Below are 14,209 nucleotides of genomic sequence, written 5' to 3' on the forward strand. Positions count from 1 at the left end.
TACTCCTAGACTTAAGCATTCAACCTTGGCTATACAAGGAGACCCCACTGCAAGGGTACATTTTGCATAACACCCGGAGATCAGTTTTAAAGTTTACATCAGTAAGTATTTTCACTTTCGTTTCAACAGCTTAGCTCCCTCTGTTCCTCAACTCCCAGCGGTGATTTGGCAGCCTTGCAAGCTTCTAATCTCTAAAGTATACTCAGGGCAGGTGAAAACGATGTAGGAGAGCAGAATACTGAGACCGGGCTTTAAAAAGATTTGTTTTCTAGTGTTGATTTAGGGAGGAGTTGCTCCTCAGTGCTTGTAGCTACATAGGCCAATGAGGACTTGTTTTAAAGCGGATGTACTGCCTATTTTGAATATGTAAAGTTATTAAGGTTTAATGTTGAGAAATGTAAAGTTAAGCACTTGGGGGCTAACAATATGCATGCATCATACATACTAAGGGGAGTACAATTGGGGGAATCAATGGTGGAGAAGACTCTGGGTGTTCTGGTAGATCAATAATAATAGCATGCAATGACAAACTACAGTTTCCAAAGCAAGCAAAATCCTTTCTTGTATTAACAGAGGCATGGACTCCAGAGAGAGAGATATAATTTTGCCCCTGTACAAATCATTAGTAAGAGCTCATCTGGAATATGCAGTTCAGTTTTGGGCACCTGTTCTCAAAAAGAATATCGGGGAAATGGAGAAAGTGCAGAGAAGGGCAACCAAACTGATAAGAGGCATGGAGGACCTCAGCTATGAGGAAAGATTAGAGGAACTGAATTTATTCTCTCTTGAGAAGAGGAGATAAGGGGGGGGGATAAGATTAACATGTACAAATACATAAGTGGTCCATATAGCGAACTTGGTGTTGAGTTATTCACTTTAAGGTCATTGCAGAGGACAAGGGAGCACTCTTTATGTCTGGAAGAAAAACAAATTCATCTCCAAATATGGAAAGGTTTCTTTACAGTAAGAGCTGTGAAAATGTTGAATAGACTCCCTCAAGAGCTTGTACTGGCCAGCTCAGTAGATTGATTTAAAAAGACCTGAATTCTTTCCTAAATGTACATAATATAACTGGCCTGGGATGCTAACATTTATAGGTAAAGTTGATCCAGGGAATCTGATTGCCTCTCGGGGGAACAGGAAGGAAATTTTTCCGCTGCTGGAGCAAATTGGATCATGCTTTGCTTTGGTTTTTCACCTTCCTCTGGATCAACTGCTGGTATAGGATTGTGTATATGGGATTGTATGATTTTTTTTCCTTTATTTGGTTGAACTAGATGGACTTGTGTCTTTTTTCAACCTGACTACTATTTTAATGCCCATAGCCTGGCCAAGGTTCTACTTTAACAGCAGCCCTACCAGCTTCACATACTCATCTTCCCTTTTCTTCTATTGTGTTCAGTGCTCAGAGAAAAGAAAAATACCCAGTATAGAGAGTCATGTGATTCTGTATATAGGACTGCGTAGTTGTTTGAGTATTGGCAGCTCAGGTACCCAGCACTGGCACATTTGGTGGGCGGGAGCCCTCAGCCTATGTTAATTCCAAGTCATGACTTAAAAATTATAAAGGGGATACAAAGGAAGGTAAGTATGTACAGCCGGAGAGGTCACCATTAAAGTGTTGGTTTGCAATGTATGTGCTTCCATCCTGTCCCCTTTTGTTTGTACATTGTTCTTCAGAGGTTTACATTTATTGTCATATGTCAGTGGAATGTTTGTATAGATGCCATGGGGTTGATTTAATAAAACTTGGGACTGCAAGATCTGTTGCAGCTCTGCATAGAAACTTAACAGCTTCCAAGTTTTTTTTTTTCTCAAAGCTTAATTGAACAAGCTGAAGTTAGAGGATGATTGGCCACTATGCAGAGCTGCACCAGATTTTGCATTCTCCAGTTTTAGTAAATCAACCCCATGTGCATAGGCGTCCGCAAGGAGAGGCAAGTGCTCCCCCTCCCCCTGGAAATTTCCTGGCCTGCTCTAAGAGGGGAATCTATGGGGACCCTGCTCTAAAGGGGGATCTATGGGGACCCTGCTATAAAGGGGGATCTATGGGGACCCTGCCCTAAAGGGGGATCTATGGGGACCCTGCTCTAAAGAGGGAGCTATGGGGGACCCTGGCCTGCTCTAAAGGGGGATCTATGGGGACCCTGCTCTAAAGGGGGATCTATAGGGACCCTGCCCTAAAGGGGGATCTATGGGGACCCTGCTCTAAAGAGGGATCTATGGGGGACCCTGGCCTGGCCTGCTCTAAAGGGGGATCTATGGGGACCCTGTTCTAAAGGGGGATCTATGGAGACCCTGCCCTAAAGGGGGATCTATGGGGACCCTGCTCTAAAGAGGGATCTTCGGGGGACCCTGGCCTGGCCTGCTCTAAAGGGGGAATCTCTTGGAACCCTAGCCTGCCCTAAAAGGGATCTATGGGGATCCTGGCCTGCTCTAAAGGGGGTCATGTTGGCTATATATATATATATATATATATATATATATTGTGTGTGCATGAAAACCTGGTAGCTTGGGGAATATAGGTGAAAAGGTAAGACTGAAGAGGGATCTATGAGGAGGCCTGCTCTAAAGGGGGATCTATGGGGACCCTGCTCTAAAGGGGATCTGTGGAGGACCCTGGCCTGGTCGGCTCTAAAGAGAGGATCTATGGGGGTGAAAAGGGGCAGAGCATAGGTGACCTTAAAGCGGAGTTCCACCCAAAAATGGAACTTCCGCTTTATGGAGTTCTGACCCCCTGACATGCCACATTTGGCATGTCATTTTTTTGGGGGGGGAGCGGGTACCTAGTTTTGGCAGGTACCCGCTCCCACTTCCGCTCGGAGCGCCGCGGCGCCCTGAACGGAAGTTCTCCTCTCCCCCTCCCTCCCTGCAATCTTCTGGGACACGTCAGAGGTCCCAGAAGATTGCCGGCCAATCACGGCGCGCAGCGCGACTCGCGCATGCGCAGTGGGTACCCGGCTGTGAAGCCGCAAACGGTGACAGCCGGGTGCCCACAGCAGTGATGCCGGCGCCGAGGGAGAGGATCGAGGCTTCCATCGCTGGACCGTTGGACAGGTGAGTAAATGGCTGGAACTCCGCTTTAAGATGATCCCCCCCCCCCCTCAAAAAAAAAAAAAAGTTCTGTGGACGCCCATTCCCATGAATCTAAGTGATGCTACTGTCAAGTTCAGAAAAGTGTAGATTGTGTGTTTCCCCTTGGGTACAGTGGATAACTTCTAAACCTGTTCAAGCGTAATAGAAAAACATGGGTGAGAAATCCTATTCACAAACTTTACAAACTCACAGTTTTGACTTTCATTATCAGATTTTTCAACAAGGTGGGTAACCCATATAGTAAAGCCCAACTGAACTTTCAGCTTAAATCAGCTAAATATGTTTTAGGTCCACTAAATATATATAAACTATATGGTGGCATTCTGAGATAACTGTTCATATAGGATGCGATTCATAGCCAGTTTTGAATAGAAGTGACTAGAAAACAGATTTGCATAGAAGTGTCTGGAAGGCAGTTTTGTAGAGAAGAGGATGGATGGCATTTCCAGCATATGAAGGCAGATTGAAAATCGCAGCAGTACTAAATTGGCAAATGGTACTCACAATTGCATTTCTGAATCGTATCAGTATAGCATCTGAATTGCACTTGAACCTCTGAACAACTACCTTTGAGAATCACACTGAAAACTGACCCTATAAATCGCACCACATATACACTATATTATACATCAAAAGTATTGGGACGCCTGCCTTTCCACACACATGAACTTTAATAGTATCCCAGTCTTAGTTGTAGGGTGTAATAATGAGTTGGCCCACCCTTTGCATCTATAACAGCTTAAACTCTTCTGGGAAAGCTGTCTACAACTTTTAAGAGTGTGTCTATGGGAATGTTTGACCATTCTTCCAGAAACGCATTTGTGAGGTCAGACACTGATGTAGACGAGAAGGCCTGGCTTGCAGTCTGCGCTCTAATTCATCCCAAAGGTGTTCTTTCAGGTTGAGGTCAAGACTCTGTGCAGGTCAGTCAAGTTCCTCCACCCCAAACTTGCTCATCCATGTCTTTATGGACCTTGCTTTGTGCACTGGTCCAAATCATTTGTTGGAGGGGGATAATGGTGTGGGGTTGTTTTTCAGAGGTTGGGCTTGGCCCCTTAGGTCCAGTAAAGAGAACTCTTAAGGCGTCAGCATACCAAGATATTTTGGACAATTGAATGCCCTCAACTTTGTGGGAACAGTTAGGGGTTGGCCCCTTCCTGTTCTAACATGACTGCGCACCATTGCACAAAGCAAGGTCCATAAAGACATGGATGAGCGAGTTTGGGGTGGAAGAACTTGATTGGCCTGCACAGAGTCCTGACCTCAACCCAAAAGAACACCTTTGGGAAAAATTAGAGCGGAGACTGCGAGCCAGGCCTTCTCATCTAAAATCAGTGCCTGGCCTCACAAATGTGCTTCTGGAAGAATGGTCAAACATTCCCATAGACACACTCCTAAACCTTGTGGACAACCTTCCCAGAAGAGTTGAAGCTGTTATAGCTGCAAAAGGTGGGCCAACTCATGATTGAACCCTACGGACTAAGACTGGGATGCAGTGGCGGCTGGTGCTCAAAATTTTTGGGGGGGCGCAAACAGAAAAATGTAATAGGCATTGCTTTGCGGCAAAAAACGCTGTAAAAAACTGCGTGACTTTGAGGTTGCAAAAGTGTGAAAGGGGCCTTCAGTAATTAAGGTATAGTGTGCCCCCTTTCAATGCAGAGAGACCAGCGTGCCCCCTTTCAATGCAGAGAGACCAGCGTGTCCCCTTTCAATGCAGAGTGACCAGCGTGCCCCCTTTCAATGCACAGTGACCAGCATGCCCCCTATTTATGCACAGTGACCAGCGTGCTCCCTTTCAATGCACAATGACCAGCGTGCCCCCTTTCAATGCACAGTGACCAGCGTGCCCCCTTTCAATGCAGTGACCAGTGTACATGCCCCCTTCAATGCAGTGACCAGCGTACATGCCCCCTTCAATGCAGTGACCAGCATACCATTCCCCCAATGCAGAGATCAGCGTACATGCCCCCAATGCAGTGACCAGCATACATGCCCCCAATGCACTGACCAGCGTACATGCCCCCAATGCAGTGACCAGCATGCATGCCCCCAATGCAGTGACCAGCATACATGCCCCTAATGCAGAGATCAGCGTGTGTGCCCCCTTCAATGCAGTGACCAGCATACATGCCCCCAATGCAGTGACCAGCATACATGCCCCCAATGCAGAGATCAGCGTGCGTGCCCCCTTCAATGCAGTGACCAGCATACATGCCCCCAATGCGGAGACCAGCATACATGCCCCCTTCAATGCAGTGACCAGCATACATGCCCCCAATGCAGTGACCAGCATACATGCCCCCAATGCAGTGACCAGCGTACATGCCCCCAATGTAGTGACCGGCATACATGCCCCCAATGCAGAGATCAGCGTGCGTGCCCCCAATGAAGTGACCAGCGTACATGCCCCCAATGTAGTGACCAGCATACATTCCCCCAATGCAGAGATCAGCGTGCGTGCCCCCAATGCAGTGACCAGCGTACATGCCCCCAATGCAGTGACCAGCATACATGCCCCCAATGCAGAGACCAGCATACATGCCCCCTTCAATGCAGTGACCAGCATCCCATTCCCCCAATGTAGTGACCAGCATACATGCCCCCAATGCAGTGACCAGCGTACATGCCCCCAATGCAGTGACCAGCATACATGCCCCCAATGCAGTGACCAGCGTACATGCCCCCAATGCAGTGACCAACATACACGCCTCCTCGGGCAATGGCATGGGGTTTGCCTTGCGGCCAATCAGGAAGCGCGTATCGGTTGCGCTTTCTGATTGGCCAGGAGGAGGATCGGTGTGACAATAGCGCATTTTCATTTGCTATTATTACACAATGGGTGGGCTCGGGACGCACTGCTCTGTGCCCCGGGTCCACCCTTTGCATCGCCCTATTAGAGCCTCTGGCTCTAATCAGGTGATGCCAAAAAAAAAAAAAAATCCCCATTGAGCTCTATGCGTGCGGCGCCCCTGCATGCAGATTAGGGGACTGGACGCATGGGTGCGTGGGGGGGGGGCAGCCCCTGCGCCCTCACTACACCGGCCGCCACTGCTGGGATGCCATTTCAATTTCATGTGCATGGAATGGTAGGTGTCCCAATACTTTTGACAATAGTGTATGTGAACCCAGGCTTAAACCGAACGTTTAGTTGGACTTTATTACCTTTGCCATGAAATGTGATGCGCTATGAAGATTTTTTAACTTAATGCATGCACAGGTGAGCTGGGGTGTTAATAATGAAAAGGTCAGATAAGTTAAAGACAATCACCATCCTGCCTGCTAGCGTCACACTCACAGGAGATAATGTTCCCATATCTGTTCTTGTTGCGGTTCTCATCCTCCTTTGCTGTATCCCAGGATGCGGTCTGACCTTCAGGCAGCGCCTACAATAAAAAGAAAAGTTTTATTTTGTTTATTGTACCTAAACCAAAAACGTTTTTTAGTTGGAGTAGGAGTAGGGATGAGTTAGAACCCCTGTGAAGTTTTCATTGCTGTCTGTGTTCCCACTTGGGAGATTCGTCCTCTCTTTGTCCTGGTGACCATTGATACTATGATAGAATAGGGAAGTCCATCATTTTAGAGTTGTCCCCAGAACAAGAAGAAAGGGGAAATCTTCCATTGAAGACTTTGTTCTTGTAGGATAGGAATTTTACTCACAATTTCCTCTCACTTCCTGTTGTGACGCTGAGACAGGAAGTGAGGGAAATCTCATCAACAGGACACAGCAAGAAATAAACTGACAGGGGTCTTAATATCATTCCCTACTCTATCCTTTTTTATTAGGAAAAAAAATGATTTTGGTTAGACATACGCTTTAATGTACCATTCCTATACCTGTCATTATTTGGTTCTTGGAAAATAAAATCCCTGGATCTGTCTCAGGCTCTCATTTAAGCCCCGTACACACGATCAGATTATTGAACGAACTGTTGTCCGTTTTTTGTGGCATGCTAGTCTGATGTGGAAAGTGAAGAGGTTATTTTCATACGAATTTTCCCGTACGACAGAATTCTACTTCAGAAGTGATGTCATGTGTTGGATTGCTTTGTATGTGTTCTTTCGTCTCTGAGCATGCCCAGTCTTGCTCTTAAGATTTTTTCAGAAAAAAACTGCACTAATTAAATGAAAATCGGATGTTGTGTTGATATACGATAAAAATGTTATAGCCTGCGCATCCAGATTTTGTCGTCCGAAAATCCGTAATCGGCTGTCGAAAGCACCATACTAACAATCCGAAAATTGGCAGATCGTTTGTCAGATGAAATTTTCCTTCCGATTTTCGTATCGTGTGTACGGGCCTTAAGACATATGCTTGCCATTTCTGCCCACCTACTCCATTCATAGAGGCTGTTCTATAAGTTGCATGAATTAAAAGTACTCTTTGAATGGAGGAGATGGAGCTTTCATTCCTTTGCCTGTGCTCCATTCAAAGTGCATGATTCATTGAGGGAAGAGATAGTATAGATTCTGTCAATGGAGGAGGGGGGCAGAAAGGGTGGGCATAGTAGGCACTCTTGATGAGCGCCTTTGACAGATCCAGTGCTAGTATTAACCACTTTACCACCGGAGGATTTTGCTGTCTTACATCTGGGCCACTTTTTGCGATTTGGCACTGTGCCACTTTAACTGACAATTGCGCGGTCATGCAATGCCGTACTCAAACAAAATTTACGTCCTTTATTCCCCACAAATAGAGCTTTCTTTTGGTGGTATTTGAGCACCTGTCCGATTTTTACTTTTTGCGCTATAAACGAAAAAAGAGCGTCAATTTTGCAAAAATAACAATATTTTTCAAATTTTTTTATATGAAATCCCCCCCAAAAAATGTAAAAATCTAAATTTTTTAACATTTTAGGCCAATTAGTTTTCTGCTACATTTTCAGCGTATTTTGATTGGTTTGCGCAAAAGTTATTGCGTTTACTAACTAAGGGAACGATTTCTGTCATTTTTGGTGTTTTTTTTTTTAAAGCGTAATGGCGGATATGCGATTTTTTTGCGGTACTGCGACATTGCGGCGGACAGATCGGACCCTTGACTGCCATTTTTGACACTTTTGGGGTTACCAGTGACATTACTACAGTAATCAGTGATATATATATGCACTGTTACTGCAAAATGACACTGGCAGGGAAGGGTTAACTTTATTGGGGAAGGAGGGGTTAAGTGTGTCCCTAGGGGCGTGCTTCTAACTGTGATTGGACATGGCTACTGGCGTAGGAACAGTGATCAACGGTCCTACATAGTAGAACCGTATGATCACTATTCCTACACAGGGGAAAATGACAGGACTTTGTTTACATTAGCCGCCTGCCTTTCTCCCTTCACGGCGGACGATCGCGAGTGACCGGCGGACATCGGGTCCGCCGGTCACACGCACGGACTTCCCAGGGAACGAGCCGGGGCGGGCGCGCGCTCGCCTGCTATTGGCTCACAAGCAAGTGACAGGCTAGTGACGTACCCATACGTCACTTTGCCTGGCCGGGGCTGACGGCCGCCGTATATGTACTTGCGGCGGTCAGCAACCGGTTAAAAAGTGCAGAAGCTTCTGAATCTACATGGCAGCCAGGGAAACAGCATCTTCAGAAGGAGAGGTCAGCAAGGACATCTCCACTCTTCCTTTTTGCAGTTTTTTTAAATATTCTGTGAGCGCCAAGTAGTTAACAGGTGCCTATGAATAGCAACGATGACAAGGCCTTGCTGAGCACGCTTTGTGTTTATTGCGGAGGATCTTTTATATCAGGATAGACAGGTAATGAGCGGTTAATTGGGAACACCGCTTTGATCAGAGGTCTATTTGCCTTTAAAGGATCCAGCATCCTAATAGCAGTTAATCTCCAAGCAGAGGCGCCGTGAGCATTAACAGCTCATTTCCATCCCACTTCAAAGCAGCCGAGGGGAAAACAGACAGTATTATCAAACAGCGGGGTCTTGGAGGGGGGCTCCCACTTTATAAATATGTCATCAGAATTTTCAAAGCTGAGAATTCTTCCCCTTGTTATCTCTATGTTACCGCTATATCTGTGCCCATTGTATTTGTTTCCATTAACTCTGAACCCACCTAAAGTCAGAATATGATGTAGTGGCAGCCATCATTTGAATAAATATAATTTCCAAACTTAGAGAGGAAGAATAGTCATTTTAATATGTTTTATATATGCTAAAGCAGCTTAAAGACACATTTCTGCTTGGGCAATAAACAAAAAAGGGATCCTCAGCAGCCCTTGTATAAATAAATAGAAAAAATGTTATGGCTGGCATAGAAACCCTATTGCAGACTTACCAGGTCATTGATTCAGCAATGCGGAGCTGCGCCTTTCCTGGATTGGACAGGAGAATTCTATAGAGCAGTGGTTTCTGAATTGTGGCCCACAGGCCCTTTATCATCCTTTATCTGACCCTTTATCTGACCCCACTATTCCTCTCACTGACACCAACAGTGTGGTATAATTCCTGAATCCCAACACCAACAATGGGGCACATTTCCTCCCACTGAAACCAATAACAAGACACTATTTCTTCCACTGACGCCAACAGTGGGGCATAATTCTGGCCACGGTACAGGGCCTGTGGGTGGCTGGCTGTCTGGCACCCTGTGGTGGGAGGGTGGCTGGCACAGGGGCTGTGGGTGGCTGGTACAGGGCCTGTGGATGGCTGGCTGGCTGGCTGGTACAGTGCCTGTGGCTGGCAGGTACAGGGCCTGTGGGTGGCTGGCTCGCTGGTACAGTGCCTGTGGCTGGCTGGTACAGGGTCTGTGGATGTGGGTGGCTGGCACCGGGCTGCTGTGGGTGGGTGTATGGTTGTGATACACTCCCGCGAGACTAGTTCCGACGCCAGTTCCGGGGCCGATATCGATATATCGGGGAAAGTGCATATCGGCCTTGCCGATAATCGGTCTATCTCTAAAATATATATATATATATATATATATATATATATATATATATATATATATATATATATATATGTATATATGTAGCACCCTCCTAGTCAGGTGCTAGGTAAAAGCATTGTGTTGCTTTCCTGCTTATCAGGGAGCAGGATTTCTAGTCAGGTCTGTTACATGTGTCCAGGTGTGATTCACTTGGTCTGAGGGAGTGTCCCCACTGTATCCAATAGGGGAGCCTATTGGATAGTGGAGGAAACCCAGCCAGTGACACACAGGCTTTTGTGGCAGTCCCAGTGGGAGGGCACAACAGCGGTGCATCCTGGGATTGACCATAAAAGCCAAGGGCACATGAGACAGGATGTCTTTTGGTGGGAAGCCAGGTCCCAGGAGGTGGGTGACGGCTGTCTCTCCTCCTGTCAGGTTGGAAAGTGGTCACAGGCAGTCGGCCTAGTGGACCAGAGTGTGGAGCTGAGCTGTGAGGTCCAGGAGAAACTGACGGTGGAGCAGTGGCAGAGGTCCCTATGAAAAACAGTGTCCGTGAGTACCGGGAAGCTTGCCAGGGGGTCTGCCCAGGAAGGGGACCACTGCAGGGAAAGTCAGTGGACAAGAATCAGCACACACAGTGGGTCAGAAAGGCAGTGCCAAGTAAGACCCTGAAGAGAAGCTAAAGTACAGTTCATCAGTTAGATCTTCACCTCAGTGGCAAAGTGAAGCAGCGGCCTTGCCGCATCCTCTGCAGATAGTTGTCCTCAAGTTGTGCATAGTTACTAGAAGGAGTATCCCACTCATTCCTTCTCCCATCCTTACTGTCTGGGACACAGGAGGAACCACTTCGATACAAGACACTTTCACATTTTGGTGTCCTTTTATGAAACCGAGATGAGCAGTGATCCTGCTGATCGCAGCTCATTTCCGATCAAGTATCCCATTCATCCCTTCTCCCATCCCATTAAAAAATAAAGACACAGAAAACCAAATCCCCTGGACTGTTCATTGACTGAGCGAAGTGTAAAGTGAGGAATATTTTACAGACTGTTGCTATGGTTAACCCAGGGGAATCCGCTTTAAGTAGCTCCTATGGGGGCAGTGCTACATATTTATATATATATATACACACATATTTATATATATATATATTTTTTTTTTTTTTACTCACTGACCACCAGGCCCAAAATGCTGTTTCCCAGGACATTTTCTACCCTCGCTGGCCACAATCTGGCCTATCTAAAGTCTGAAGGACAGTAAACTGGCATTTTGTTTAGAGAGTTTGGAAACCCCTGCTATAGATTGACTCCACACCATTATGTGGCACTACACTCTGCGGCATTTAGAATTTGAGAAAGAGGGTGAAGAGGACCTTTGACATCACTAGTCCAGAATGAAAATTCCTTGAAAAAAGGTCAGCATATTGTCGTTTTTTTGGGGTGCAGGGGTGCTACAATGGGTGGAAGGCACAAACAGTGGAGGGGGATACCCAACCCTGGAGCTGGTCTTTGAAAAATCCTATCAATGTGTAATGTGTCAAAAACTCACTTTATCTGCAATTAGCTGTAAGCTGCAGCTAGTTCAAACACTGGCAATGGGACAGTAAGCAAATGAGCTGCCAAAGAAGTCAACAAAAAACAGCGTCTGAATCTTAGGAAGACCATAAAAAAATGTAATGGATGTGAAACTCAGCCAACCGAACTTGACCTGGCATGATGGTCAATGCTGTAGACTTTGTCACACTTGTTTCAAAGACTATCTGGATACTCAGTGTTCTTTGATCTTAGAAAAGTCTTTTATACCAAAGATTTTAGACTACTTAAGAGAATATAATGTTGGATAATTACATGAACGAAAAAAATCCATCATGCTAAAGCTGTTTTCCTGTCTGCCTAGGGCATCCGAGCTCCCTGGATTTACAGGAGAATGCTGTAGAGAGTGACTTCTCACCATTACATGGTGCCTCTCTCTACAGCCTTTAGAATTTGAGGAAGATGAGGATGAAGAGGATTTCTGAAGACCATAAAAAATGTGATGGATGTGAAATTCAGGCAATCGAACTTGACCTGCTATGATGGCCAATGCTGTGTAGAGTGTAGACTCTTGTTACACTTGTTTCAAAGATACTCCATTTTCTTTGATCTCAGAAGGGTCTTTTATACCAAAGACTTTAGACTAATAAAAAGAATATAATATTGGATAATTACACGAATGAAAAAAAACAAAACCCTTTAGGCTAAAGCTGATTCCAGACTGAAGACTCATAGGTAAGTATAAAAAGGTAAAAAAGTAGGTATATTGCTTTTTGTGGGCGCAGGGGTGCTCAAATGGGTGGGATAAGTGAACAGTGGAGGGGATACCAGAGCCTCGAGTTGGGCTTTAAATTATCTTTTCAATGTGTGTAATGTGCTAAAATGAAATCTTGTGGTTCGTGATTATATATTTACATGGGGGTAGATTTTTTTTTTTTTAAATCTGAAAACAATATGTTATGTTCAGTTTTTAACCGCTTGCCGACCTCCGCAAGTACATATACAATACAAGTACTGCGGCGGTCAGCCCTGTGCAGGCAAAGTGACGTATATGTACGTCACTCGCCTGCGAGCCAATAGGGGGCAAGCTCGCTCCCTAACATGTCCGCGCGTGTGACCGGCGCACCCGATGGTCACTCGCGATCGTCCGGTACAGAGGGAGAAAGGCAGGCGGCTAATGTAAACAAAGCCGCCTGTCATTCTCCCCTGTGTAAGTGCAGAGATCATACGGTCCTGCTATATAGGATCGTATATCTCTGTAGTTACACAAACAGCCACATCCCTTTACAGTTAGAATCACGCCCCTAGGGACAAACTTAACCCTTCCGTCTCCAATAAAGTTAACCCCTTCCCTGCCAGTGTCATTTTTACAGTAACAGTGCATCTGTATAGCATTACTGTAGTAATGTCACTGGTACCCCCAAAAGTGTCAAAAATGTCAGTCAAGAGTCCGATCTGTCCTCCGCAATGTCGCAGTCCCGCAAAAAAAATTGCAGATCGCCGCCATTACTCGTTAAAAAAAAAAAAAACACCAAAAATGACAGAAATCTTTCCCTTAGTTAGTAAACGCAATAACTTTTGCGCAAACCAATCAAAATACGCTTATTACGATTTTTTTTCACCAACATATGTAGCAGAAAACAAATTGGCCAAAAATGTTAAAAAATTTTGATTTTGACATTTTTTTGGGGGAATTTCACATAAAAAAATGTGAAAAATATTGTTATTTTGTAAAATTATTGCTCTTTTTTTGTTTATAGCGCATGATCAAAAAATCGCACAGGTGATCAAATACCACCAAAAGAAAGCTCTGTTTGTGGGAAAAAAAGGACGTCAATTTCATTTGGGTACAGCGTCGCATGACCGCGCAATTGTCCGTTAAAATCATGCAGTGCCGAATCGCAAAATAGGGCCTGGTCAGGAAGGGGGTAAAATCTTCCGGGGCTTAAGTGGTTAATAATGTGAAACATCCATATTTCAGATAGCCAGACACCCTGTGATCTTAGCCTAAGCATTATTTTTTTAATTCATTTTAGGAAAGAAATCTTTCTAAAAACACAGTAATAATTCGATTTCGTTATGCTTACATGTTCTAGTGAATAATGTGAAGTGTAAGTGTTTTCGAATGAGAAGCCATTGCCAATGAGCATCAGTAATAATCTAAATCTCCACTCTTAAATTGTTATAATAGTTAAACCCTACCTCCCAGGGATATATTGATTCATAATTATTGCATTGGATTCTCTCCTTGTTAGAGCGGTAATGTCAGGCAGTAAGCCCATTCGATTTGCACTAATAAATATAACTCTAAACCACCGTATAACAAATGTGCCTTCAGTATTGCATGAAATATTGTGAAATGCTTTAAGTGACAGTTTTACCTTCCTTCAGCAGCCCTGAGCTCAAACAGAATACAGGTCAGCCCCCATGGAGACTTACAACCTGACTGGTGATTCTGTTCTCAGTGATGGGAAACTCAACCCAACAGAGTCATGTAAAGGCAATAACAAATTGAAAGGATGTTCTAACCCTTTCCCAATCTCTTTAAATGTAAAATGAAAGAATGGAGAGGAAGAGTTAGAATGGCGGAGGATGCCATTGTTGAAAATGCTAGTTTTAATAAGGCCGCCATGCTGACCCTCTTGCTTCAACACCATCTGAGAACAAACGTGCAGACAAGGATTCCTCACTCTCATCTGACTTTTCCAC

The 14,209-nt window shown here is 45.1% G+C and overlaps 1 protein-coding gene across 9 annotated transcripts in view; it reads right to left on the minus strand.

Moving 5' to 3' along the window:
* The window catches only part of PTPRT (protein tyrosine phosphatase receptor type T), a 677,999-nt gene that overhangs the window by 90,857 nt on the left and 572,933 nt on the right, over positions 1 to 14,209 (minus strand). For 6 of the 9 annotated variants that reach the window (XM_082271827.1, XM_082271826.1, XM_082271832.1 and 3 more), the window contains one exon: positions 6,365 to 6,479. In XM_082271827.1, the coding sequence (XP_082127953.1) occupies positions 6,365 to 6,479 (115 nt within the window). The remainder of the gene's footprint in view (positions 1 to 6,364; positions 6,480 to 14,209) is intronic. The other 3 variants (XM_082271833.1, XM_082271828.1, XM_082271831.1) reach the window with 1 other exon arrangement.

The sequence above is a fragment of the Pelophylax lessonae genome (genome assembly GCF_965119305.1).
Source record: "Pelophylax lessonae genome assembly, chromosome: 11".
In the NCBI taxonomy this organism is placed as follows: Eukaryota; Metazoa; Chordata; class Amphibia; order Anura; family Ranidae; genus Pelophylax; species Pelophylax lessonae.